The sequence below is a fragment of the Pyrgilauda ruficollis genome, unplaced genomic scaffold (genome assembly GCF_017590135.1).
Source record: "Pyrgilauda ruficollis isolate IOZ18807 unplaced genomic scaffold, ASM1759013v1 scaffold93, whole genome shotgun sequence".
Classification (NCBI taxonomy): Eukaryota; Metazoa; Chordata; class Aves; order Passeriformes; family Passeridae; genus Pyrgilauda; species Pyrgilauda ruficollis.
This window is the reverse complement of record NW_024531377.1, coordinates 440,273-467,139: the sequence shown is the minus strand read 5'-3', so window position 1 is coordinate 467,139 and position 26,867 is coordinate 440,273. Positions and strand designations below refer to the sequence as shown.

At 45.5% G+C, this 26,867-nt stretch overlaps 2 protein-coding genes across 3 annotated transcripts; both read right to left on the bottom strand.

Moving 5' to 3' along the window:
• Positions 1-124: 124 nt before the first annotated feature.
• SEC23B (SEC23 homolog B, COPII coat complex component) lies at positions 125-14,825 on the bottom strand. 2 transcript variants are annotated; one of them, XM_041489417.1, is made up of 20 exons: positions 14,650-14,825; positions 12,557-12,848; positions 11,418-11,475; positions 10,760-10,846; positions 10,348-10,584; positions 9,899-9,984; positions 9,283-9,427; positions 8,581-8,739; positions 7,803-7,918; positions 6,729-6,852; positions 6,175-6,255; positions 5,771-5,860; positions 5,404-5,510; positions 5,115-5,268; positions 3,711-3,788; positions 3,253-3,414; positions 2,937-3,023; positions 1,788-1,943; positions 914-979; positions 125-377 (listed from the first exon to the last, which is right to left on the bottom strand). In XM_041489417.1, the coding sequence occupies exons 2-20, from the start codon at positions 12,775-12,777 to the stop codon at positions 288-290; spliced, it is 2,304 nt and encodes a 767-aa protein (XP_041345351.1). In that variant the 5' UTR covers positions 12,778-12,848; positions 14,650-14,825; the 3' UTR covers positions 125-287. The 2 variants fall into 2 exon arrangements, with proteins under 2 accessions (XP_041345351.1, XP_041345350.1); XM_041489416.1 differs by having other exon boundaries at positions 12,557-12,793.
• A 4,950-nt stretch (positions 14,826-19,775) lies between these two features.
• Positions 19,776-26,826, bottom strand: POLR3F (RNA polymerase III subunit F). The gene is made up of 9 exons (XM_041489439.1): positions 26,753-26,826; positions 26,200-26,317; positions 25,250-25,317; positions 25,009-25,076; positions 24,620-24,732; positions 23,954-24,097; positions 21,904-22,011; positions 20,994-21,185; positions 19,776-20,413 (listed from the first exon to the last, which is right to left on the bottom strand). Exons 1-9 carry the CDS (start codon positions 26,806-26,808, stop codon positions 20,336-20,338), a joined length of 945 nt encoding a protein of 314 aa, XP_041345373.1. The 5' UTR covers positions 26,809-26,826; the 3' UTR covers positions 19,776-20,335.
• Between the last annotated feature and the right edge of the window lie 41 nt (positions 26,827-26,867).

Genomic DNA, 26,867 nt, shown 5'->3' with positions numbered 1-26,867 from the left:
CCTCTCAAGAATATTAAAAGTTAAGCTAAAGGCTGTCGAAATCTCTGTTGGCTAAAACAGCTTTCAACTCTAATTGGGATGTGTGGAAAATGCAGAGTGAACAGAATACAGACAAACAGCAATACAAATAAATTAGAAGGGAGAAGTAAAAAACTCTCCCTGAATGTTTATTTTGTGTAACAGTTAAAATCCCTAGTTCAAAAGAGAGGAAAGGAAATGTAAATAAATTGGTCCACTTCTGTCATCAACACGATCCATGTAAATTGTCTGCTGCTCCTGCTGCTCAGTCACGATGCACTTGAAACTGCCAGCTTTTTAAGGTGGTCCATGAATACCTGGAGACTCACATCATCTGTCAGGATTGGAGCTCCAGATTCCTGCAGAAGAAACAAAGTAATAACGAGCCTAAAATACTGTTGCTAACACAGGGGAAGAACTGAAAGCAAATCAAATGTCAGCACTCTCACCTAATTAAAACCCGCTAAAACCTTTTTCTCCTGCAAAAGCCAGATGCTACTATTTGGCAACAGCACTGACATTATCCTCTCATACAATCTGAACTGCTGCAGGGAAGTCTCTTCTTCCTAAAGCACTGGGAATTTTGCTGCCCAAAGCTCTACACAAACAAGGTAAGCAAAGAGGATAAAGTCTAGTATTCTCAGCTAAATTAGATGTGTATGTATCCATATGCTAGTTGCTTTTTCCAGCATCATGAAAAAGCATGACATCCAGGCTTGAAAACTCCATTCTGATCATCCAGTGCTGCCCACCAGTGCTTCCATGATAATGAACCAAAGACAAATGTAGCACTTTTTGTGGCCACTTGGTGAGACAGGATGGCCACTGCACACACAAACGTGTCCATGTGTATTTTACAGCATTCCCAAAGATGAGCAGCTCCTCCACTGCTTACCTGGCCCCAGGCATAGAGGTTATTGTGGGTCTGAGAAGGATTCACCTTAGACAGGAGGAACCGGGCCTATAAAGACAAAAAGAGGAGGAGTCTGGTAAAATGAGAGATCTGTCTGCTCCTTCAGGCTTCATCTCACCTTAGACGCATGGCCAGCAAAGTTCCTCTGCTTTTGCAAGGTACTAAGTTAACTTAAGCAGGTTTCAAGTCCAGAAATCCCTGCTCCACAGACAGTTTGTCTCCCAGGGGCACTGAGTATCCTGCTACAGCAGGCTGTGCTCGCCTGGCAGGGCAGCTCTGATTCCATGGGACAGGAATCCATGGCACAGGAAACACCAGCACTGTTCTTCTCCCCATGCTACACCTGCTCTTCCAAAAGGGGCTCAGTGCCAGACCAGTGCAACAGGGTCACAACAAAAATCAACACCAAATCTTTAGTTTGGAGCAGCAGTCCCTGCCTCTTCACTGCTACAAACAAGTACAGCAATTCCAGGAAGAGCGAAAGTAACAACAATTTTATATCCTCACTCAGTGGTTGAGAATGAAGATACAGATGGTCAGTCATTCAGCATTACTCTCCTAGCAAGCTAACTATAGGCACATAGCCAAATCATTTATTTCCCACCTTTTTACTGGGGAATAAAAACATATTTTAGTTGGCTTTTCCATTTTTTTCCACCCTCAGATTTCATAAGCATATCCAGCAAGTGATCAGCCTATTAGAAGACAGAGTTGTAGCAAAAGTTGATAAGAAAATATGCAAGCTCTGTACTTTGAAGAGCTAAACTGTGTTTGACTACCAGAACCTCTCAGAAAAGCAGAATGAGCCATTTGCTCTAGGCACCAACAGAATGAGTTCCTCCAGAAACTTCCTTACCTGACTGCCCCCGTGCTCAGTGTGGATGTAACGTGGCATTGGGAATCTGGTCTGCAAGATTTCCTGGGCATCATCCAGTGGGGCTTGCAGGAGGTGCTTAAAGTTTTCATATTCAGGCATGTCTTGGTATCCAGCTTTCTGCCACTGGGCAATAGTCTATTGATGGGACAGGGAGGAAATTAAAACGGAGCAGGGATGTCTACAAGCCTCCCCTTTTTACCCTGCATGTCTCAAGGCAGCAGAATGCTGCATGTGCTTCTGCTTGGGGCAAACACACACCTTCACTACTGTGCCTACAACATTACTTTCTGTCCCCAAATTTAAGCACAGGCACCCAACACAAAAGCTGGCAGCAATTTGTGCAGTGCCAGAGCAGTTTGTTGAAAATCTTCAATATGCTTCAGCCTGTGCCAACACAGAAATGAAGCATTTATAAATCACTGACATTTTGAATCTGACTTGGCCTTACAGTACTTTCAAGGTATCCATTGCATGCACCATATGTCTGCAGCAATTCCTCTATAAGTACATAGGTCAGACACTCAGCTCTTGTCTGGTTTTTAGCCAGTTACTGAATGTCCTGATCTGCAACAGAGGACAGAAACTCCTTAAGGTAACCCCACAAGATTTTTAGAAAGTATCTAAGCACTTCCCTCAGTCATGAGGAATATAGCATCAGCTTCCAAAACCATCCAGTATTTAAAAGCAAAAACTGGAAAACTGCCTAACTGATTTCTTGAAGAGCCACTGCACGTAAGTATTAAAACCCTGCAAGCAAAATTCTGTCACTCCTCTGAAAATACTTGCAACTCTGTCAAAATATGTATCCCTCTTGTTAACTCTGCCCTGCTTAATTTCCAGGTTCTCTGGCCTTTTCCAATGATGGTAAGGGACCACCTTCATGGCCAAGCTAACACAACAGCTGGCACTCAGTGCAGAACATATCCTTAGTGGTTCCAGTACTATTTTTACTCTGACAGTGGTGGGAATTGTATTCCAACAAGCAGCATGTACATGGCATGGTCATTATGCTGTGTGGGCTTTGCAAGAAGTTAATTTGTTCATATTTCATACTAGCAGCAAAGCTGTCTGCATGCATGGCAGGAGGGAAGGGGCACAAACACAGAAAGAGAATGTGTTTCACCATACCTCACCAAGGTAGATAACTATCTGGAAGAAAGTATCCATCAGTAGGATTCTGTCAGGAAGAATACTGCTGCTGTCCAAAAGCACTGGCTGGGGAAAATAAAGAACAAAGTCAGGCACCCCTATGCCCTCAGATCTCAGGATGCCAGAGAGTAACTTCTATGCCCATCCAATTTGATACGATCTTGAACAAAAGTATCTTGTCCTTTAATAATTTTCTTTTAAATCTACAAGGGCCTTTTGGCTGAAATAGTGTTATTTCAACTGAATATTCATTATTTTGAGTTGATTGACCTCTTCCTAGAAAACACAGACTCACCTCAGGAGGCCCATGGAAAGAATAAGCATAAAGGATGGGCTGGATCATAATGAGGGACTGGGTCAGATCCTGCCTGGCAAAGTGGTGCCGGTAATAGGAAGACTCATCTGGGCTGTTGTTGAAGACCTGCAGGAATGGGGAGCGGCGCAGGTGGAAGATGAACTGCACCAGAAAGAGGAGTGAGACAAGAAATGTCAGCCAAAGTCGCCAAGACATCTGGACCCAGTTCCAGTATTTTTGAACAGCAAATTCTTTGGGAGAAGTCTGCCCCTTAATAACTCCCCAGATTTCTTCTCTTACTGGTCTCTTGCAGTGCTGAACTACAGGATCAGTCCATTACATTAAAAAAGCACTTGTTCCTCCCCTCCTGAATCTGACAAATAGTGCAAGATGTTTTATCATCATTCCCACTCACCCCTGCACACTTTTCCCATGGCTGTGGGAAGTGACATTCTTACCTGAGGATACAAAGAAAATGATTCTGATAGCCTAAAGGAGTTGGGATCATCTTTGTTGTATTGTCCAAATTTCTGACACTGTTGGAAGCAAAATGGGTACTTTAGTTATCTCTCTCTTTTCTCTATTTTTTTCTTTTTTTTTTTTTTAATAGAATTTACATCTCTTTTTCTACAGGGTGTTCTTCTGCTAATTTTTAAACAAACAAGGCATGAACCTGACAAGAACAAACACTATAGCATTTACAGGCTATTTTTCTTTAAGTCAGTGGTTTCTCTGTTTTTCTGGAATGAGAATGAAGATTTAATCTATTTTGATATTTATATATATATTCATAAAGTCTAGATTTGAAATTATCAAAGAATGAAAGAAGTGGTGCCTCTACAGCACTACCCTTTTTTTTTCCATTAATTCAGGGCTATTACACCTAAACTGTTCTGTACCCTACGGAACACTTCTTGCAGAACAGCAGATCAGTATTTCACCATTTCACTGAAACTAAGTATCAGTGGTTTTAGAAATTAAACTCTAAATGATTGCACAGTCACTGCAGCAAACAGTTTGCTCCTGTTTGTGCTTGTGCTCCAATCTCTATTTGACTGGCCCTGGTTTTTAGGGTCTGATGTGCCATATTGTCTTAGTACCAAACCCACATGGTGTTTGGACAAGACCAGCACTGATTTAGACAATTTGGGCTTATGAAATTGAAAGCAAAAGACAGCAGGACGTTGCAGAATTAATTCAGGTTACTATCCTGAACTTGCCCACATCTGAATGCTGTGTCCAGCTTTGGGCTCTACATGGATATACTGGTCTAGCAGAGACCACCAAGTTAGTCAGGGGTTGGAGCATCTTATGAAGAAAATGAAGCTGAAGAAGATGGGTTCGTTCAGCCTGGTGAAGAGTGAGATCAGGGAGTCAGTTTGCTGTCTACCTGACTGGTAACTGGGGAAATGGAAATTCTGATTGAGAGATAGAGGCAGAGAAGAGAAAAAAAAAAAACAAAAACACAGTGACTGTGACCAGACACTGGAACAGGCTGTCAAGAGAAGCATAAGAAATCGCACCTTTGGAGATCTTCAAAACACAACTGAACAAGACTCGGAGCAAGCTGCTCTAACTTCAGAGCTGGTCCTGCTTTAAGCAGGAGGATTGAGCCAGTGACCACCCCACCTGCATTACTCTGTGTTTCCCTATCCCTTATTCAATCCCTTTCAGCATGATGGGATGTTCACCTATCCCATCCTAAATTTGCTGATCGCACTGGGTTCTGAGTTATTCCACGCTACACCTATGTGACTATGATCCAAGCACAAACAAAGCAAGTCAATCTGGAAAAAGATTGCTGACGTCTCTTCCATTTTCACTGAAATCAAGAATGCCCCCAAGCTCAGTGTTGGTCTTACCAGCCTGATGAGCTGCCTGTCCAGCCAACGCAGAACATCAGGTCCCTCCTCAGACTCAGCCCTGTACACTCCCAGCCGTGCCATGAGCACGGCAGCTGCCTCCTGGTCAAACGCAGCCTCGATGTGCTGCAGCTGAGTCTGTGCATCTGCCCAGCTGCAGGGTGAGCAAAGGGTTAATGCCACGTGCACCCACGTGTGCCAATGCAGGCAGCAAAAAGCCAGGAATCCCAGCACAGATGGGAGCTGAAGTTGGTGCCACTCTGCCAGAGCACTGGCACAGGGTACTCACTTTCTGGCTACGGTGGTGACACGAATGCGCTTCTGGGTGCTGGAGTGTTGATACTGGGTGACAAACTGCACTGCCCCTCTGCCTCCCTGAGGGATGGGTGCATTGTGCTGCAAATGAAACAAGGGCAGACTTCAAAACATGATGCCTTTTCCAGAACTCTTCCCAGCTGTAACAAGCCCCCACAGCACATAAAAGAAAGAGACACATGCGAAAAAAATTCTGAAATTATTTTCTCATCACAGAACACTTGGCTGCTTTGCAACCATCTACCTGCAACACAGGGGGTGCCATTGCATTTTCTAGACCTGTAACAACTAGTTTGATGACTAAAAAAGGTATTAAAAAAAAAAAAAAAGCCAGGACTGACCTGATTTACCACTTCAAAGTAAATAGCCAGAGTTGTACTGGGATCCAGACTACAGATTTTCCATTGAGATGTCCCTCCAATTCCAAGTTCCTGCACAGAATCCAAAAGAAAGCAGCAATTTTACTCTAGCAGCAGGAAAGGCAAGCTTATGTTAAATTCTGATCAGTGGTACAAGTAATGGCAGGCCTTCTAGACTCCTTATCTTTTGGGTGTGAATGAAGTTACTGAAGGCCATACAGTTAAAAGAAAGCCTTAGGAAGCAAGAATTTAGTCTAAGAAAGGCTGTAATTTCCTAAGGATGTTTCCTGGAAAACTGACATTCTGTTTCAGCTGCAGGTCTAGACAGAAACTTTGCACTGTATATTTACTTCTTTGTTAAAGATTTTTCCATGTCAGAAACTTACATTTTCAGACACACATGGCCCTTTAGCATTCAGGGATATGCATGGTCCAATGGCTCCTGCAATTTTCAGCTCCCTGGAGGTCTTGAACAAGGTAAAAAAAAAAAAAAAAGTTTGTTTTTTTTTATGAAGTCAGTCAAATAGCATACACAGAGTCTAAATTAGTTGCTCAGCTTTAATGAGATGGTATTTTCCCATACTATCCACTGCTACAATTAGTGAAGGTAAGAGAATCTACAGAACCACATTTTAATAATGAAGACATATTTATAGGGATTAAACAGTATGAAATGTTCCTTGTTGAGTGAGGAGAGGCTGCTTTAAATATAACAAAACCAAACCAAACAAACAAAACAATAAAACCCACACAACAACAACAAAATTACCAAGCTTCCAAATCAGTATCCCTCCAGTACAGTGCTTCTCCCAAAGAAGCACTACATCTGACCTCAAACATGTAGACATTCCTACACCCCAAATATCCCAGAGACTTAAACTGACTTTTTAATCAACAGCACTTGTATTTCCCCATTACTGCAGTCATACCCATCTCTCACCTTCACATCCAGATTTGCACCAAAAGCCATCCGGAATTCCCCATTGTAGCCTTTGCTAAATACCCTCTGGAAGGTCTGCTTGAAGAGAGAAGTGTTGAAGGAGTCTCCCATCACCATGTGTCCTCTGGGAAAGAAAAAACAAGGGAACTGAAGCAGCTGGGAACTAGAAGTACAAAGGACACATGCCTGAACCTCTGACACGTGCAAACACATGCAGTTACTGCTTTAGAGCATGCCTTTGCACAGGCAGGATTCATAACAGGGAGTGCAGATTCATGTGTGCCTTCTACAAAGCCACTCGGGTTAGTGCGTCAGTTTATCAGTTTCCTTTGTCAGTTTCCTTTCTCAACTCTGTTTCTTGCCATTGCTTCAGCTGCCTTCAAAACGTTTGTTTTTCAAGCCTGGAAAGCTCTTTGCTCAGCCTGCTTTCCCTGAGTAGGGCTGGAGCCACCCACACCACACCAGGGGTGGCTGCACCACTGCAGCACAGGGAAGGTGCTGGGCCTCCCCTAAGTGCCATGGCAAGCCCAGGTCTGCCAGATGCAGCTCAGTAACACATCCACAGGGTCAGTCTCTCTTCTCCTTGCTGAGCACTGAGGGGTTATTTACAAACACCTTGCACTTGCAATAAGTCATGCCAAGTCCTCAAAAGGCCTGGGTTAGCACACAGCCTTCCTCACAGAGACCATTTCTAGCAGTATGGGACAGAGACCTTTACCCCTTAAGACATGTCACTTAAAACTGAACCCAGGGAAGTCAAGAATCCCTGGAGAAAGCATAAGCGAGCTGTTAAGCAGAGAAAATCTGGTCCACACAAGGAAAACATCTACCCACCATTGAGTTTTCTAACAGCAGTGCTAATTCACATGCTGCTTTGAGACTCCAGAAATGTAGACTGGGATCAGGTGAGGCTTGCCATATAATTCCTGGCAAATTCAAACCACAGTTTAGAACAGAATGACAAAAAACCTTCTGCCTTGACAGCACACCTAATTGCTTCCTGAACTATTCTCCCCCTCCAAAAACACCCCAAAAAGCAGGTGCCAGCTGTGTGCTGCCCTGCTGTGAACATACCCAGTGAGGTTTGCACAGCACTTCATCTCCAGCAGCCCTGTCTGGTCCAGGGCACAGGCGTAGATGTCGATGCAGTGCCCGTTGGCCGCAGAGCGGTTGGCCAGAGTCTCGTAGTGCTGGAACACACACCCGAGGGTTAGGAGGCTGCAATTTCTGCAATTTCTGCTGCTCCCCACCTCAGGCCAACACAAGGTACAGATGGGACAACCACCAGTACTGTGGTAGCTAAAGAGATGTTGGCTGCAGCACACTGCTCCCTTCTAGGATGAGGGATGCATTTGGATGAGCCTCAAATATAAACAGTGCATAAATGACAAGGGATCATCTAGTCTGTGATGACTTGCTGGGAACCCAAAGACAGTTAAGAGAACAGGTGTCATCCTGCTTTCTCTAAGCTGACAGGCACATTTCATATCTGACATTTTTTCTGTTTTAATGGTTGTTTTATATGTCAAGCCAAAGGAGGCTTTCTGGAAATAACCAGTTCTTAGGAGATTTTTATCTCTCCAGAAAGAGACACAATGATGCAGATGAACAAACTCTCCACCCACCATCAGCTAAGAAACAATACTGAAATACTTTCTTCTCTGAGAAGGCACAAGACCATGATGGAGAACTAACTAGAAGGAAGCTTTTTTACTCTTCCCTTAACCATCCCCGTAATTTAGCATACACAAAGACTCAGATTATTTCAAGGACAACCATGCAACCCATGTAGTGTTCTGACACAGCATTCAGTTTCAGCTTTTAAACACACATATCAAGCCCTAGTACCTACTTTGGTGGCCTTCTTCATGAACCTTGCATTATCCTTCTCTATGTCATGCCAGGAGCGGATGGGTGTTTTCAGCTCATCTCCCACCACCATGCCTGGCCCTTGTGTTGGTGGCCCGCCTGTGAACAGCATTATTCTGGCCCCTGTGTTTGGAAATGTACCCTAAAATAAAAACAAAGACTTATATCAGAGAGGGGGAGGAGGGGGAAAAAAAGGGAAACTGATTAAATAGCAACAATGCTTTCTTTAGAGAAGGGTCTGCACGTGCTCCTGCAGTGTCAGTGGGGACCTGTCCCTCCCTGCCAGAAGCCACCTCGATAAATAGTGATGCACTTCCTGACCGTCACAGCACTCAGATAAAGTTTAAACTCAAACCATATCAAGCTTCATGTCTACAAAACAGGAAGCAGGCAGTTTCTGTTCTCTTTACTTATATCTTAGATAATACTCAGATAAATCCAGTGCATAGTATCACCTCTTGTGTGGCAACACACGCAAGAATCAGAGACCTTTAAACACCTGCAAATTTAAATTCCATTTAGATGAAACCTTCCAGCCCATCTACATCAGCCAATGCTAGCACAGCTCAAATGTCAGTAGAGACAAATTGCCCCTCTGCACCCCACTGTAACCCAGCTGCACTCAGCAAGCATGGCCATGTGCTTACTTTGGCCTGCTCATCTCAAACCACAGCATTAGAAGTACCTCCAATAAGCCAACTGCAATTGAAAGAGCCACTCCAGTAGATCGCAAGGGTCTCTTTCCCTGGGTCACTGGCCATGGGTCCCTCTGCAGCTCTCCAAGCAGATCTGTTAAATTCATGTCAATCTTATGCACAGGCTGTAGGAACCTGCAAAAATTCAAAATAGTGTTTTCCTGCTTCTAAGTTTGGAGAAAAAAAATCTGCCTCTTTGTTCCTGGCACACATAAACTGCACTGAGACAATAATCAGAATCAAAAGAAGTAAAGAGACATGCAGCAGGTCGTCTTCTTACATGCAAACTTTCCAAGATAACAAGCCTGTGCAAAATAAAAAATTTGATCAAAGCAAGACATCAGGAACTGACAAGACGTCAAAGTCACATAAAGAAGAGGAAAGAAGTTCAAAGGTGAGTTTGCTGAAAGGCATGAGAGCTACCACTGAAAAAGAGAAGCTGAGAAAGAGAAAACTGTGTTCAATGGAGGTAAATAACTGTGATAAGACAATACCATTTAAATCTCCTTTCCCCTCCCTGGGAAACCCAGGGTTAGAAGCATGACCTATGGTTATAAAGGGGCATAAAACATCTGCCCTGCTGTGTGCTGTGCTGGTGAAGCTTACCTGCTGGAAATAACAGGCTGCTCTGGAGTTTGAAGAGGTCTTCCCTGTTGCATGGGGACAGCTGGCCTCGAAAGCCCAAGCATATCCTAAGAACAGTAAAGAGGAGGCAGAGATGTACTATTCAAACACTAATAATATTATGTGTATTATTTAATATACTGTGAGGCCTGCAATACTGCAGCATTAAATATACTTAAATCTGTAAAATTATTCATCTTTGCACTGCCATTAGGAATGGATCATGGGTCCATTATGTGAGATATAAAAACTCAATCATGAACAAGCTTCCAAGACATTTACAAAAGCAAAAAGACAGGACAGATACTGAGAGGGCAACAGGCTCACAGCTGAGAGCACCAAGCCCTCCTTTCTCCCAGAGAGCCCTGTGCTTGAGAGCCCAACAGAGCTGAGAGGTACAAGCCCCTGGCCTGAGGGATGGCAGAGCACACCTGGATTTGCTTGGCTGTCAGGTCCTTGGTGCCCCGGAAGACGTAGCTCTTGGAAATCCCTTCACAGCTCAGCTCGTGAACCTGGACCATGCGGCCAAAAGTGATGAGCCCCACCAGGGCATCGGGAGGCAGCAGGCTCAGGGACATCTGCAGGGACTCCTTCAGGGCCTGCAAATCCTCCTCTTCCAAGCACGTGTCCACAACGTACAGGAAGATCAACGGCGTCTGCGGACCTCGCTGACGTGGGAAGAAATGACATTTTATAAAGCCTCCAGCCAAGGAATAAAATGAGCCCCTTCTTAAGCACCTTGCAGACATGGTATTTATTTGCATTATCCTAAGAAAATTTTACACATATATAATTTGTCACAAACAATTCTGGGAGCTTCAAACTTGCCTGTGGTTCATTTACCTGCACTATGTATTCAATTGTTGAAAACTGAGGCATAAGCTCTGCTGGCTGATTGACTTCAGAAATGCCAGCATATGCTGGGGGGAACTGAAAAAGACAACAAAAAATTAGGACAAGGAAGTTGCAGGACAAAAATTTAGGGCTCTCTACTGCAGCACAGAGCCTGCCCTGCAGATTATTCAGGTTATTCAACTTTTTATTTACTGCCACTGCACCAACCTGATTAATTCATTACGTGCTTTTCCTAAGCACAGACAAGTGGCCAGCAGGATGGACAACTGCTCAGTCCAGTGTAAATAAAAAGTAAGGCTACAGCAGCAACAATGTAGTAGTTGAAATTCTTTTAGCCATAGCTTCTGATGGCAAAAGTCTACTCAAATCTAATAAATTCCATAATCTGCAGGAATAGTAAATATCAGATGCAAAAACAGACTGGGACACATGGAATAAAATAGCATTTTTATCTCCTTATATGCTCCGCATGCTAGTAAAATCACTGACAATATGTCAGATAAAGAAGACTGTACTCTAGCCTGGGCTCAGCAAGAGAAGAAAGCCAAGGGAAGGGATCTAGAGAAGCAGAATTTATGTTTAATGTCCAGGGAAGGCCATCAATTAAGTGTTCACTGAAAAGGTGGAAGTGCTTTTTCCAACTTACCTGGTTTCTCTGAAAACAGAAGTTACAAGCCCAAAGCTTGGCCCGAAAGTCAACCTGGCTGCAAGGGAAATATGAGGCATTGGTGTGACTTCAGGAACAATTTTACAGCAAAGCTTCACAATTAATTCATTAATCCATGCTGGTTCACAGCACTGAGGAAGAAAAAGACACTCCAGCTTGAACAGCAAGTATTTTAGGGACTCAGACTCTGGTTCTATACCAGGAAGTTCATTAGCTAATCCAGCCCTGCCATTTCCAGGCTTGTCAGCATGAGGGACCACTGACAGCTCTCTGAAGCTCAGCCCTTGGCAGACACAGACTTGGGTCTAATAACTCTCACTACACTTAGGCTCATCTCATTGTCTTACTGTTTGTGCAGCTGTGGCACACAAGTGCTCCAGTCTCAGAGCAGCAGGAGCCATCCACCCAGATCTTGTGCAAACACAGAACAAACAGGCTGTTCCACAGAGTTTATCCCCTCAGCCCAGTACAACATCCTGCTATTGCAGGATGCCTCGCCATGTTCTCATTCCATGGCTTTGATCTCATTTCACTTCCTCTTACTGGCATCTGTCCCACAGAGTTTACTCTCCTCAGCCCAGTACAACATCCTGCTAGTGCAGGATGCCTCACCATGTTCTCATTCCATGGCTTTGATCTCATTTCACTTCCTCTTACTGGCATTCCCTGCTTTTTCTTAGCCCAACACCACACTCCGAGTATGCATGATCATCACATGATTTTGGGACCGAGATATTCCTCTAAAATTACTTCATTATGCTCATACTGGAACTGACCTACAAGCAGCAGGATGTGTAGGAAGCAGGAAAACAAGTGAACACCAGAGTCCAGAGCACAGTATCAGTATAATGGGCATCTTTGTCTATTACGAGTTTCCTCATTCACCATGAAATTCTCTGGGATGCTGAGAGGACTCTGCCGTAACAGCCTCCCCAAAGATCCTCCTGTGCCCTCTGCTCTTGCCAGCTCTAGCAACAGGCATGTTGATGTATGGATTTTAACAAGCCCACCACATCTAAATGAAAGGCATAGGGCAGAGAATAAGGAAGCAGTGAAGTTCAGATGACAACTAGGTATTATCCAGCCCTTTCCAACATCCCCAGCCGAGCAATTCCTACCAGAGCGGGTTGAGCACAGCTTTGCAGGTCGGCCTGCTGCAAAGCACCGGCTCATACTGCACGGGGGGCAGGTCCAGACGCTCCTTCAGCGGGGTCAGGAGACAGGCCAGGGGCACAACCATCCTGGTGGCCTCCAGCCTGCTGGAGGGCCACACGTTCCAGCTGAAGCGCACCCCGTCACGCTCCTCGTTCTGCTGGATGAACTCCAGGTACGTCGCCATGGCCCCGCAGAAGCTCCTGAAGGACAGAAGAAGGCACCTTCGGGCAGCAGCCACTTGTGTGGGCAACAGACCTGCAAAGGAGCTCAGCAGATCAACTGCAGGTGGGGACACAAGACACTGAAGCACAAAGCCAACACAGTGCAATGAATTAATCCCATTATCAAACAAACCATGTGACTCCATTAATCTCTTCTGTCCAGTGCTCTCATCAACATTACAGCCAATTAAAACACCACCAAATCCAACAAAGAAACAAGGAAAGCTGACACTCAAAGTCAGAATGCAAGAGGCTGGGGTTTTTTTCCTTATGATTCACATTTAACATCTCAAAATCCAATCAGCCTCATGCTGGCCTCAAGGCAATCCTGCCTGACTGGGTCAGTAAGGGAAGACAGGCCAGATTTGCAACACATCCTGGAGCCTTCAGCTGAAACGTTGCAGGGAGAAAAGGAGGCCAAGTCTGACACCAAACCAATCCCAAATGCCACCAAGATGTCAGCCTGACCTGCTTACAAAGGGAAAGGAGTACATTACAAAATACCAAAAAAGGTCTTTTGGACACCCACTCTGCATGGCATCATTGTCCCACTGCCAGTAAGGAGGGAACTGAGAGGCCAGAAGACTTCAGAAAACATCAAGGAGGAATATCCCCAACATAACAGAGAAATCATTCTCTGTGTTCTCTCACTAAACTCTCCAAAATAAGACATAAAAAAGAGCCTCCAGGCCATCACTACTTTTGATTTCTCTGAGAAAGGCAAGAACAAGCTTACCAAAAAAACTTACTTGTCAAATCCAGACCACAAACACCACACAGCACTAGCAGCAACTCACAGAGCCAAAAGCAGCAGCTCACAACCTGCTTCAGACAAGGAAACTCAGAGGTTCACCTACAGCTGCAGATACTCCAGGATTACCTTACTCCTGGTCCTCACTGCAGGTGGGATATTCAGGAGGGCCACAGACATGAAAAATCAGAAGCAACACCTCCCCTCAGATGAGGAGAAGTTTTGGTGTAACATTTTCCTACAGAACTACAAATTCACTGACATTTTCCTCTTCCTTGCTATTAAGCATGGAAATCAAGCATAAGGGGAGAATTGCCCCATGTTTCCACCTCCCTCACCGGATGGACAAACAGAAGGGTTCACAACACATCCCCACCACAAACAGGTCTGTCAATGTGAAAGTCAGAGCTGAGTCTGCCTGTAAAAGATCCCGCACACCAGAACAGCAATAAAAACATCTGACATCTCAGGTATGCAGCACAGCCACAGGGCAAATTTATTCCATGTTTTCCCAGCTGTAGCCCAGCATCACTTCCCTGCCCCAGGAGAGCCCTGACTGCCATGGGCTGTGGCCCTACTTTGGGGTCAGGACAGCGGCAGGACAGGTGTAATCCTCCAGCTGCTGCGCTTGGCACGGCTATAGGGGACACCACAGATCCCCCGTGCCGCCACAGGCGCCACCTCCGCCCCCCAGAGCACTGATCCCCGGCACGGCCACAGGGCAAAGCGCCGCTGACCCTCCACAGGGGACACGCCCGACCCCAGCCCTGCCCTGGCGGACACTGCCGATGCCCAGCCCGGCCGAAGCGAACAGCGCCGAGCCCGTGCTGCTCCGTGGGACACTGCTGACCCCCGTGAGCACCGCGCCAGGGCACAGCGCGGGCCGCGCTCAACACCCGTCCAGGGGACACCGCTGACGGCCCCCTCCACACCCGCCCGTCACAGGGGACGGCGCCTTCGCCCTCACAGGGGCCATCAGTGACCGCCTCACACCGCATCCCCTCAGGGAACACGGACACCCCCCCTATCCCCATCCCCATTTCCATCCCCATTCCCACCCCTCGGAGCCCCCCGCCGCTCCCACCTGCCCGCGCCGCTCGCTCGCGCCGCTCCCTCCCGGCACGCCCCGCGCGCCCGGCAAGGCCAGCTCAGCGGTACGCGCTGCCCGCGGCCAAGATGGCGGCGGCGGAGGCACACCCGCCCGGCGCCCGCTGAGGCCCCGCCGCCATCTTGGCTGAGGGCACGCCACACCGCCCCTCAGAAGGAGGGGAGAGGCGTGCCGCGACCAAACGTGGCGGGGCGCCGGCGGCACGGAGCTCATCTTGCCTAAAGGCGGCAGGTTCCGCCTTGGAATGGCGACGGACGGGGTGTCCCTGCTAAGTGTGGGATGCGGAGTCGCGTTTCTACCCTGGCACGGCATGAGGGAAGCAGCTCTGCCCTGAAGGGGCTCGGCTGCTTGAGAGCGCGCTGTCGTGTTCAGCAGGGAGGACAGAACTTCTGGGAAGGGGTTATGAGTAGCACTCCACTAATAACACCGAGACACTTTTTAAAGAAATAAACTGCGAGCCCCACACGGTCTCACCTTTGTCTCAGTTCTCGGCTCCTCTCTTGGGCCGAGGGTTCTGTCCCAGGCACGCTGGGCAAAGTCATGAGGCCATTCCATTCCAGCAGCGAGGCAGGGACAATCCATGGGATTTTCCTCCCGTTCTGTTCCCTGACCAAGCTTTACCCCCACATAGGCTCGAGGCCACAGTGGTTCACCATTCTGCCAGGAAATCCGTAGCCCAGCCTACGGGGGAGACCCTGCAGTGCCCAGACCTTCGGAGAGGAGAGGTCCAGGGATGGACACAATTTTCAGGGAGCTGAGGGTATGAGGTGGATATGAGGTGGAGGTTTGGCACATCTGACTTGCCCCAGGAGCTTGTCTCTGCCTTGAAATTAGGCAAATACGTGTCCCTCTTTCATTGCTTCCATCTTGTGTTGCCTCCCAGACTCTCTTCCAAAGGCAAGGAGGTGAGGCCTTTTCCTAGTGAGCCCAAGACAGGAATCCTGCCCTGCAGCTTTGTGTGCTGCCGTGCAAGTGATATTTGTCCTATCTGAATGCATGGATGCAAATCCATTCCTGAATCCTGCAGGCTTTCACACATATTCGAGGTGCATACCTCATTTCGAGTGAAATACCTCAATCTGCTTCTTGTAGTTTGGGTGTTTGCCTCACATTCCTGCAGTGATCAGCTTACAAATATCCCCCAGGCTTCTGTGTGGGCACTGCTCCACCATTGCTTAAAGGAAATTATTGCCCTGTGATCAAGTCTACTCACCCATGTCCAGCTCTGGGGGTTGTTTGTTTTTGTTTTTGTTTTTCCTGTTTTCTTTCTTTTAAATGCGACAGAAATCTGTGTTTGGAATGTGCAGAGTACAATCCAGGTCCAAAACAAAGCAAAATGAAATGCTGTCTGAGGTGAACTTTAGTTTTGCCTTCCCAGCTTCCCGACATCACAAACACAGTGGGAATAAAAAAGTAGAAGCATACTACTGATGTGTGTATGCTAAAGTGTGTAAAATTCAAATTACTAGTATTGCTAGCATTGTCAGGTGTAGGACTAACATTCTCAGCCCAGGACTGGCTCTCCAAGTAGGAGGCAAAGCAAATCTGCTCTTCTGAAGTTGCCTGTTTACAGTTTACATCTTCCTCCCACTGCCACATCTCAACACAAAGAGCCTCACCAGGACCTACGGCTTCAAGGCCATAGTGCACCCCGCTGCAAACATTAGATTAACTAAAATATTAAGCAACTATTGTAAGTCTGTGTCTTGCTTTCATCTTTCAGAGTTAATTTTCCTCCCTCAGAGCTGGTTTAGTGTTGCATCTTTTGATTTAGGATTAGGAAGATGTTGATAACACGCTGATAATTTAGTTCTTGTTGAGTGATTCTTATCCTTAGTCAAGGATTTTTCAGGTTCTTCTGGCCAGCCAGGAAACTGGGGCTGCATAATAATTTGGAAGGGGACAAAGGCAGGGCAACTGATCCCCAGTGGCTCAAGGGATACTCCTTATTCCTTATCATATGGTGTCATGCTGAACGATGAAACTGGGGAGAGTTGGCTGCTGGTTTCCAGCCCACTGCTCTGGCACTCCTTGGGCAATGGTCAGCAGAGGAGGAGCAACTGTATTGTTCATCACATGATTTCTAAAATCTCTTACCATTATTTTCCCTTTCTTTTCTGCCCTGTTAAACTGTCTTCATCTGAATCTACAAGCTTTGGTTTTTTTTACTATCGTCTCTCCCATCCCACTGGGGAGGAAGTAAGATAACACCTGTGTGGTGTTTACCTGTCTGCTGGGTTAAACCAAAGCAGTTTGGAAGAGGAGCACAGTCTTAAAGCCCTGTGTCCATGGAACAAATAACCCAAGTAAAAGTTTTCCCAAAAGCATTTCCTGAAAGAAGCACAAGCTTGCTCAAAAAGTGGGAGAAAGGAAAACACCACAGGCTGCCTATACAAACCCCAACTTGGTTTGTGTTTAACAGCTGAAAGAGAAGAGAGCTTTGAGCTCTGGTTCCTGTCCTCCCCATTCCCCAGAAGACCTCCTGAAGAGTGAGCAAAGTGCAGTGACCAACTTTCTCATGGTGGAAGTGAATATTTTCAGCGTGAACTTGGACACCACCTGTGGAGCTTGTCACCGTACCTTTTAGTCTCTTCCAGGCTGCAAGCTGAGTTGGGCTCAGTGTGGCTGAGGAGAGCCTAGCCATGCCGTTTCTCACAGGTGAAATGACAGAAAGTCCCAGCCAAGCAGAGCAGGAGGAGGGAAAGGTGGTCTGTGTGTGGCAGAGGACAGCTCTGTTTGAGGTGTCTGTACCCTGTTTCAAAGCATCAAGTGTTTAGCAGCAACAGGAGACCCAGTTGGCTCCACTCACTACAGTTTCTTCCCAAAATCTGCTCTGCATGTGGAGGCAAAAAAGAAACCAGTATGGCTTAAGACCGAGCTTTTTCCATGTTGGAGCCCTGGGGGAGCCATCCCAGGAAGAGACAGGAGATGGTGCTCTAACAGCACCAGAGGAACAACAATTACCCATCACACCTCCAACGGGTCAGTTACCATCAAAGTAAAAATACAAAACCCGCAGCCAAACAACCAAACCCGGGAAAAAACTGAACAGCCACTCAGTCACGGGGAAAATGTTTTCACTACCAGAGCTTCAAGTTTGCCATTCATCCTCATGTTTTAAACTTTGGAGTGTAAAGGCTACACATGCCAGGCAGTACCTGCCGGCTCTACACTGTCAGTTCTCAATGCAGCCAGCTACTGTAGTCAGTGTTTATCTTGGAATTAAAACACAATTTTGCACTCGATCCCCTGTGGCAGCTGGGTGTGCCCACCCTCCCACTTGCCTTTGGACAGCTGGCTACTACTAGTGAGGCAACCACTCAAAAGAGGCTCATGGGTTGACAGCAGGATCAGGGCTCATGAAAACAAGGATGAGCTCTCTCCAGCTCAGGAGGGATCTCATGGTCCTGCAGCAGATGAATTCTGACCTCTTGCATGAGGCCTGCGAAAATAAATGAGCAGATCATGCTTCCTATTTGTCATCCATATTTTAAGGGATAATTCAACTTTCTACACCTAAGTGTTTTCATATTGAGTACCGTGGAGGTACTGTAATAGCTTCCTCAAAACATTACATTTCATACCAGTTTGGAATAGGGACAGCTTCGCCAAGGAGAAGATTGACAAAACTCAGGACACTATTAATGCTACCTTTTAGCATTTCCTCACTTTTCAGATAAGAATGTCAGACTAATAGATCAGCCAGGTTCATGAAGAACCGGAGTGACAGAAAGATCATTTCTCTGATTCATATAGAAATAGATCAGACAGATTCCTATCTGTAGGAAACTAAATCGAAATTACTTTTCCCTCATAGGCACTTTTCCCCAAATCTGAGAAGTCTTGTTACAGCTTCAACACTAAGAAGTTTCAGATACCACAAAGGTCATCTAAGCCAGATAAACCCAAAGCCAAAATTTAAAGAGCTTAATAAACCATATATCTACTTCCTAAAGCTGTTCACTGAGAACTTTTCTCTCCTTTTTCTTATTGCCAATGAATGTGATTATAGAGCATAAAGTGACATACCTGCATGATAAAGCCTTATTGTTTCCCTGGAAGGTATCTTCTAGCTGCAGTGGAGCATAAACATTGTGTTATCTCTGCAGCAGCAGGCTCAGGACCCCATTGTGTCAGGTCCCCTTTGAAGACAGGAAGACAAAGGCAACCCCAGCCCCACATCTCAATGAAATTACCTTGGGTGGAATAAAGGATGTCTGATCCAAGGCTCTTTCCAGGGAAGAGAGCAGCATTTTACCCTTGACTTCTCTGTGGTGAGTGGTTAAAGGGGGCAGAGGAAGAACAAAGCTCCAATCATTTCACCCCCACCTCTCTTTCCTAAGAGCCCTTCTGCCTCTGTAGAGATATGCATCCCTTTCACCTGGAGACAACACTGCAGCAAAAGGAGAGCCTGCTGGCAGTGCTCACCTTGCTGGGACAATCAGAGCCCTTCCAGGGACTTGCCAGCTTATCAGCGCTCATTGTTTGCTCCAGTACACACCTAACTGCTCCCACACAAGGAGCCTTTCTCTCTGCATCCATACCCTCCCTGCATGGGACAGGAACCATGGGAGGTTTTTTTATTCTTTGTACAGCACCCTCATTAGCCTCTGTCCTCTAAGAAAGGAAATGGAAATCAAGCAAGATTTGAACACTTTCATTTGTGATCCAGACTGCTTTTAGAAAGTACAAGCTCCTGGACAGTATTGAAAATGCTGATGTGAAGTCTCTTACCCTTATGAGGTAAACTGTTCCAAAACCTATGTTAACCCTCTGTCAGGTTACCCAGGATGCTGCTAACAGCCACAGAGGTGCTTTCCCACCACCCTCCCAACACAGTGTCCAGAGGGCTTATTTTGAGCCAGGCACACTTGAAAACAGCCAGATGCAACAAGCTCTGTGGTGTGCTTGACCCCCTGATTGCTTGGAAATTGTCTGGAAAACATCTTTCCAGAGCACCTCTACTCAAAATTTCAGTGGAGACATCCAGGTATGTGATGCAGCTGCAGAAAACACCACCAGAAATTTGATGATGAAGGAATAAATACAGCAGGCAGCAATACAGGAAATGAAGCACAGATGTACATAAGAAAAATCAGGGGTTTAATGATAAATAAGCAGGTAAGAAAGATAATAAAGAACCAGTAAGTGTTTGACATATTCAGTGTCTGACATATTCAAAATCTTTCCCACATCAGATTCATAGTCTTCAATTAGATGGAATCTATCATGGGAGTAAGTGTCAGCTTTAGAACTTAAGCATCCATTAGTAGCATTAATCTGAAAGCAAAATTTGGGATCTCATTCTTGGTACCACTTGTTACAAGTTTTTCTGATCAGCTGTGAGGAAGTGATAAATGTTAAGACTAAAATGTCTCAACCTTGTTTGAACTTTATTTTGAACTGTTGCTTAGAAATCTATTTTATTAACCACCTTAGTTGCCATCTCCAATTTTGACTGATTTCCACTTCAGCCTTGATCTTCAGCACTGACTCCACTTCCAGTCCACTCCCAGGATACCTCACACAACTGATACATGGCTGGTTTGTCACTCCATGTCCTGAAGTTGCTTACAAATTTAGAAGTCCGCTTTTAAAAAAAGCATTCTGCTTTGTCACTTTGGCTGTGAAGGATGAATCCAGTTTACAGTTTCCTTTCACTTTAAAACTCCAACCATTCTGTCATATAAATACAGTTTGATGGAGAAATCTCACCACCTTCATGACAATCATCAAAAACCTGCAAAAGAAAGCCCTGTGTCAGCAGAATAATTACTTCCAGTTGGATGGTGCTTGCTGTGTGTAACATGCTCCCATGTTTTCTGCTGCTTTCCCAGTAGATCAGCATTAGTCTAACAGAGGCCAAAACCTAGGAAGTTTTATGGCAGCTCTGAAGGAGAAGAGAAAAACAGATCCCACCACAAAGGGACATGCTGGCAAGTTTTACCTACAAACCAATTCACAGTCCAGAGAGGAGAGACTAAAAGCTAGAGAGAAATAATTTAGCTTTGTAAAAACACAGGCAAATGTGGGATCAGAAATAACATAATTTGGAACAGGCTACACTTGACAGCATCCTTTCACATAGAGTCCAGTAAAGAGACAGGCTGCAAGTGGGAACCACCTGGCAGAGCAGGTCTGACCACCAAGTACAGAACCTGTTACACCACAGCTAAGGCCTCACAGGCAGCTTTTAAGCACAGCTGGCTTAGCCCCGAGGCTGACTCATGGGCAGAACTTGCCGTGTGCCATCTGGCCACTGCAGGCCTGTGTTCAAGAGCTGCATGCACCACTAATGATACACAGAATTAGTTACTCACAGGGCAGAGTCCACAGGGTGTCCTGACCAATCCAGTGGGCTGGATGAGAGGACTGACGGCTCTGTACAGCCTCATCTGCCCATCCACGCTGCCCACTGTCCCCTCCTTGGCAGCAATAATGGTCATCTCCACTTTGCCATCATAGATCAGAGTATTCAAAATGGTCTCAATGTCTTCCATTGACAACTCTACCTAAGAAACAATTGGTGAAATAGATGTTAGGAAAGATGTGTGCCAGTGAGTCCTGCAAGGAGGAAAGGAGGAAACACCATGAGTAACAAATCCTTAGAGTTCTAGCCTAGCCCAGAAAAAGGCACCAGTCTTCATCACAACTTGATGGAGTTGTGCAGATGCAAAAAGAAAAGCAAATACTAATACCTCCTACCTCCTGAGCATTTCTGATTTGCACTAGCCTTGGTCTTACCAAAAAGAACTTCCCTATGCACCTGAGATGTCTCCATCAGCCTAGCACAATACAGTTCCATTTCTGCAAGAAAACAGTTATGAAAGAAGAAAAAGACAAGATTGCTAAAGATATACTTGTTGATACACCCCGTAATGGTGGGGTATTTTTCCTCTTCTTTTTTTCCCTCTGCTAAAATCCCTTGAAGTGCATATGTAAACTTAAAGAGAAATGATGAAATCTAAACCAGCTGAGACAGCTAACAAGGATGTGAATGCTAATTCTTTTACACATTGTTGAAAACCCACATGCACAAGCTATCCTGGTATGCCAGGCTGTATCAATAACCCTCCCCAAAAAGCAATGAAGCCACAAAGCTCACCTCCACTACACAAGCTGTGGGGCACTAAGACACTTACGAGACCTTCAGCAAGTTTGCAGTACCCAGCTCCTAGAGCTAATCATGCACTGACAATGTGAACAGCAGTGAGATCAATCTGTTCTGACCTTACTGATGCCCAGTTCACAGATGTATTTCCACACCTCGTGGGATGAGGCAAACGAGCTGTTCCTCTGTATCATGGGATTCTGTTTGCTGTCTCGAGCTGCCTCTGCCTGAGAAAAAGCAAAGGTCAGAGTCAGCACTCACTGCCAAGAGTCTCCTTCGTGGTTCAGTTTCAGGCAGACTCAAAAACAAAACTTGTTTTCCATTTCTGGGACATGTTTAGCATTTAAAGCCACATTCTTAAAACTGGTGTATGTGAGACAATGCAGTGCACAATCAAATATCATTTTATAATAAATGACATAAAATTTACACTGTAATTCAGATTAATATGGGAATACCAGCATTTGGCATTTTGTTGAAAAAAAAAAAGTTTCTGCTGTACCTACAGCCAATTAAAAATATATTGTAATGGAACAGACACATGCTAGAATCTGCAGAAATATTTAATGAACCAGAGACAATTTAGACTAGGGGCAGTTGTGTTCTAGGCAGAGCTACCTGACTGACCGCTACCTTACACCCTCTCAGAAATGAGGTGCTCTGCAGAAACCACAGTGACTTTTCCTAGATTTTTTGGTCCTGTGGTCTTTGCTACCTGGTTTGTGTCTTAGTTTAAGACAATTATATGATAACTCCAAAATTAGTTAGTTTTGACCCTTTAGTTTTAACCAACCTTCTTCCACCAATAAATAGACAAAATGGGAGAAGACAAAAGGGAAAAAATATCAAATAAAAGACAACAGCCTCGGCAGTTCCAGAAATTCCACAAAGAACAGTCAGAGGGGAACAGGGACAAATCAAAATCTGGACAAACAATTTTTGGCCAAAAGGCTCCAATGCTGCCAAAAACGCTGGAAAAAACTTCCCAGCAAGTTGCAGGTCCGCCTCCTCCTTGACAAACAAACGGCAGGCGGCTGGAAAATCGCAGAGAGAGCATCTGACTGCTCCTTGGCTGGAAAAGGTATTGCGAAATTCCCTCAGGAGCAGGTCTGGACTGCAAAATGCAGCTTCTCGGGTGTGAAAAATGCGTATTTTATGATTGGCTTTTCGCAAATATTAAAATGAATATTGTATGTGTTATGCTAGAAAGTTATGCTGCATTAATTTTCTTAAGTAGTGTGTTAAATATAGTTTTAGATTATAACATAATGTTAAAATAGAAACTATGCTATGTAAGATACTTTTTTAAAGAGAGGACTTGCACCAGATAGCAGCCACAGGACACCTAAATCTTTCAGAGAAAAAGAATTTATTGCCCCATTATCAGAAGAACTAACTTCTTCCTGCCTCACTCAGCCCTGAAGGTGCTGTTAGGATTCAGAGGAAGAAGTTGACACTGACCAGACAGAATCCTTTTTTTGAATGGAATTATGCATCACGTATGAGGTGTATGAATATGCAACAGGCTATCATTTTTAAGGGTTAATCCTCTGTTAATGTGTGTCCTTTTTCGGGCTTATTTTGCCCAGAAAGAGGTACCTGGACTGTCCGTAACTCTTTGTTTTTATTGTCTCATATTGTCCTAAATCCTAATTGTCCAAATTTTTATTACTATTAAACTTCTAAAATTTTAAAATCAAGTGATTGGCGTTTTTCACATCGGGCATGACTTGAAGACCCGCCCCAGACAATCCCCTAGGGCACCCAGGGAGAACAAGGGCGTTCCCCTCATGTCCATTTCCATTTTTAAAGAGATCCTGCACCCTCCCCTTCCAGGATAAAACACACAAGTTCCTCTTTCCCGGGTTGCTGGCTCTTAAGGATGGCAATACTCTTGGGCAGGCTGGCACACAGAAGATAAGGAATACACAATTTTGGGTCACCTAGGACAGTTTGTCATTGGACCTTGGGGACAAAAGGCTTCCCTCCTTGTCCAGGGTGTAAAAATACTCATCATTAAATACAAAACCATCACACCTACTGTGACAAAAATAATAGTCCAGTATGGATTTGCCAATCTAGCTGCAATAATGGCCAACACTTATGGAAAACCTAAGCCTTGCCTGGCACCTGTTTACACAACAAATGGCAGGTGACTTTGGCACTCACCTTGCTCTGCAGAAACTTAAAACACTGTTGATTTAACACCTCCACAAACTCAGACTCGAAGTCCTGGTCACTGTACCAGGCCCCTCCAGTGACGGAGCGGTCGGGCTGCAGGTTGTACAGCATGTAGACCTTCTTCTTGGATGCCTGGGGAGGGAAATGCACAGCTCTCAACAGGTGAAAACCTCCATCAGGAAGGAACATGTGAGCAGATAATCTGCAAAAGAGGTTTATTACTCCTATACCTAAGGCACAGCAACCCACCTGACTCCAGCTATCCTCAACCTGCTTGACCCTCAGGAAACACAGACATAAAGAGAAGATCAACCCATTTCGATTCCTAATCATTTTATAACACGGTGTTGGAAGACCAGATGAAGCCAGCATCTTTCACATGAACACAAACATGCCACTGCTTTGCTGTGTCCAACTTCTCTACCCCCCACCTGCTTTACCAGACCCAGCAGACAGCAGAGAAGCTGACCTGTGCACCCAGTATCTGCTGCACCTCAAACCTGCACACTGAAGGCAGAGACTCAAACACTGCTGCACAGTCAAAGACAAAGCTGGAGGCAAAATGAGGTTTCTCTGCCCTCAGGCCCCTGTTAAAAGCATACAAAGCATGCAGCAGATGTTTGAAATTATTAAAAAAGGATCACAAATACTCACTGCCACAGATTTAACTGCTTTAATTAATTTCTTGCTTTCCAAGTTTTTCAGTATCTTGTTGATCTCTGTTAAAGGCAGATTGCTTTTGTACCTAATGTCCCTGCTCCAAATACCTGTTAAAAAAACAGAGAAGTGAACAGAAATAAATAGAAGAAACCATTTGTTTCCATACATACCAACCAAAAGTCACATCAGACACTGCTTGGGTTGCCTGCCTGCCACTCCCAGCAAAAGGGAAGGAATGGACAGAAGGGACTGGGGAAAAACAAGCAGGTATGGGGCATTAGATTTTATATTTGTATTGTCTGGGCAAGCATTCGTGACTTTGGACAGGAATGGTCCCATAAGCAAACAGAGTTAGTACCATTCACATTCATAATTTAAAGTACCTTTGTTGCCTGCATCCTCTATGATTTGGTAAACCAGCTTCTCTTGATTGTCAGAACCTTTCATTTTACTGTAAACCAAGACAGACATCAGGATTTATTTAAAGGTCCAAAATTTGAAAGAAGTTTGATTTGTTTTAAACAAGAACTGAAGTTTCATTTGTTTTAAACAACAACTGAAGTTTCATTTTTTTTAAACAAGAATTGTGTTCCCAACATACTTACCCAGCAGACACAGGCTTACCTGGCATTTTGGGAATCTTTGATTCTGTACAGGAGACCTGCACTGCTTCTCAGAAGGTCCAGCTGCCCCTAGGAGAGATGGACACAATACATTTACTTTCCTTCAAACAGCTTGTTTCAGAAGGTGTTTTAGAAGAATATTCTGAAATTCTAAAATAAAAACCTTGTTTAATGTCAACTAAATAAAGAAAAATGAAAACTAACATTTCTAACCACTGGAAACAATAACAGCCTTGAGGATATTTTTCCCTCCTGACAAATTTCCACTTATCATCAGCTATCAGAAATAACAAACAGTTCCTGACCCTTCCCACAACATCTGCACAATTCCTATTGTTTCTCCTGACTTTCACATGGTACAGGGGACTTCCAGTTCTTGCACACTTTGCTCTCAGTTCCCACCAATGCACTCATTTGCACGGCAACCCAGAAATCACGGCGGAGCTCTGGAACAATTCCAAGTTCCAGCAGCAAAGTTCTGCTTTTTACTAAGTAACTTTCCAGTTAGGCCATCACTGGAAAGCTGCCAACTTTGATGGGCAGTGACCCTTAGAAGCAAATTACTGCCATGTCTCACACACACCAAGAGACTGTTTTGCTGTGCACTGCTGTGGCCAGGCAAAGTCCTTCTTTCCTCTTTTGAAGGGGAAAGCAGTTGGACAAGCCTAAGGGTGTAAGTGTGTAAAACAGCATTAATCAACATTCATTCTCTCACTGCCAGCTCATCCTTTCCTACAGTCACAGCCTTGGTTGCTACAGTTTTGGCAGGTTCCTGTGTGCCTTCAGAGCAATCCACAAGCTTGGGATTTTGTGGGGGGTCAGAGAACACCCCCACCTACGAGACCATGGGCTCACATCCTCCTTTTCTCTAGAGCTAACTAACTGCCCATCCCTAATGGGCCTTGTGGTTATGTGTGTGCTGAGGAAGATGGGAAGGTGGGCTGTCCCTACCATGGAGAGCAGCCTGTTGATGGCCACAGCTCTCTGCTGGGCTTCCATGTGAGGCATGTCATTCTGGATCACCTGGTCCGTGATCCCATGGGGGAACTGGTGGCACAGCTCAAGGATCCTGCAGGAGGAGAGAAGCAACTTTAAAAGTCCTGTTCTGCTGCATCCAAACCCAAATCCAAACAGCACTGGAGTCAGGATGGAAGAGAGTGACAAGAGCAACTCAGGGGAAAATCCATCAATTGCTTCCTCAGGGAGCTCGGCACCAACTCCCTGTGTACCATTTCCCTTTCCAAGACCACAAAAACTCCGGGACAGCCGAAAGTGACCTGACCCAACCCTCACTACCCCCTAAGCACCTCCCAACACGAAACCCTCAGTGTCCCCAACAACCCTCTCCTTCAGCACCCATCTCCTGATTAACACTCGGCCGTCGAACCACCCCCCACAGGCCTTGAACGACAAGGCCCCGCCACGCCCGCTGCCCCCCGCCCCAAAACCCGTCCTTCGTGGCCTCCACACAGCCACTCCATGGCTGCCTGGGCGCCCGCAGCACCTGCTCTCGATGTCCATGGGATCGGGCACCTCCGGCTTCACCTTCACCTCCGCCATAGCAGTGGGCTCCGGCGCGGAGGGATGACGTCAGAGCCGCGCGACTGCGGGAGGGGGCG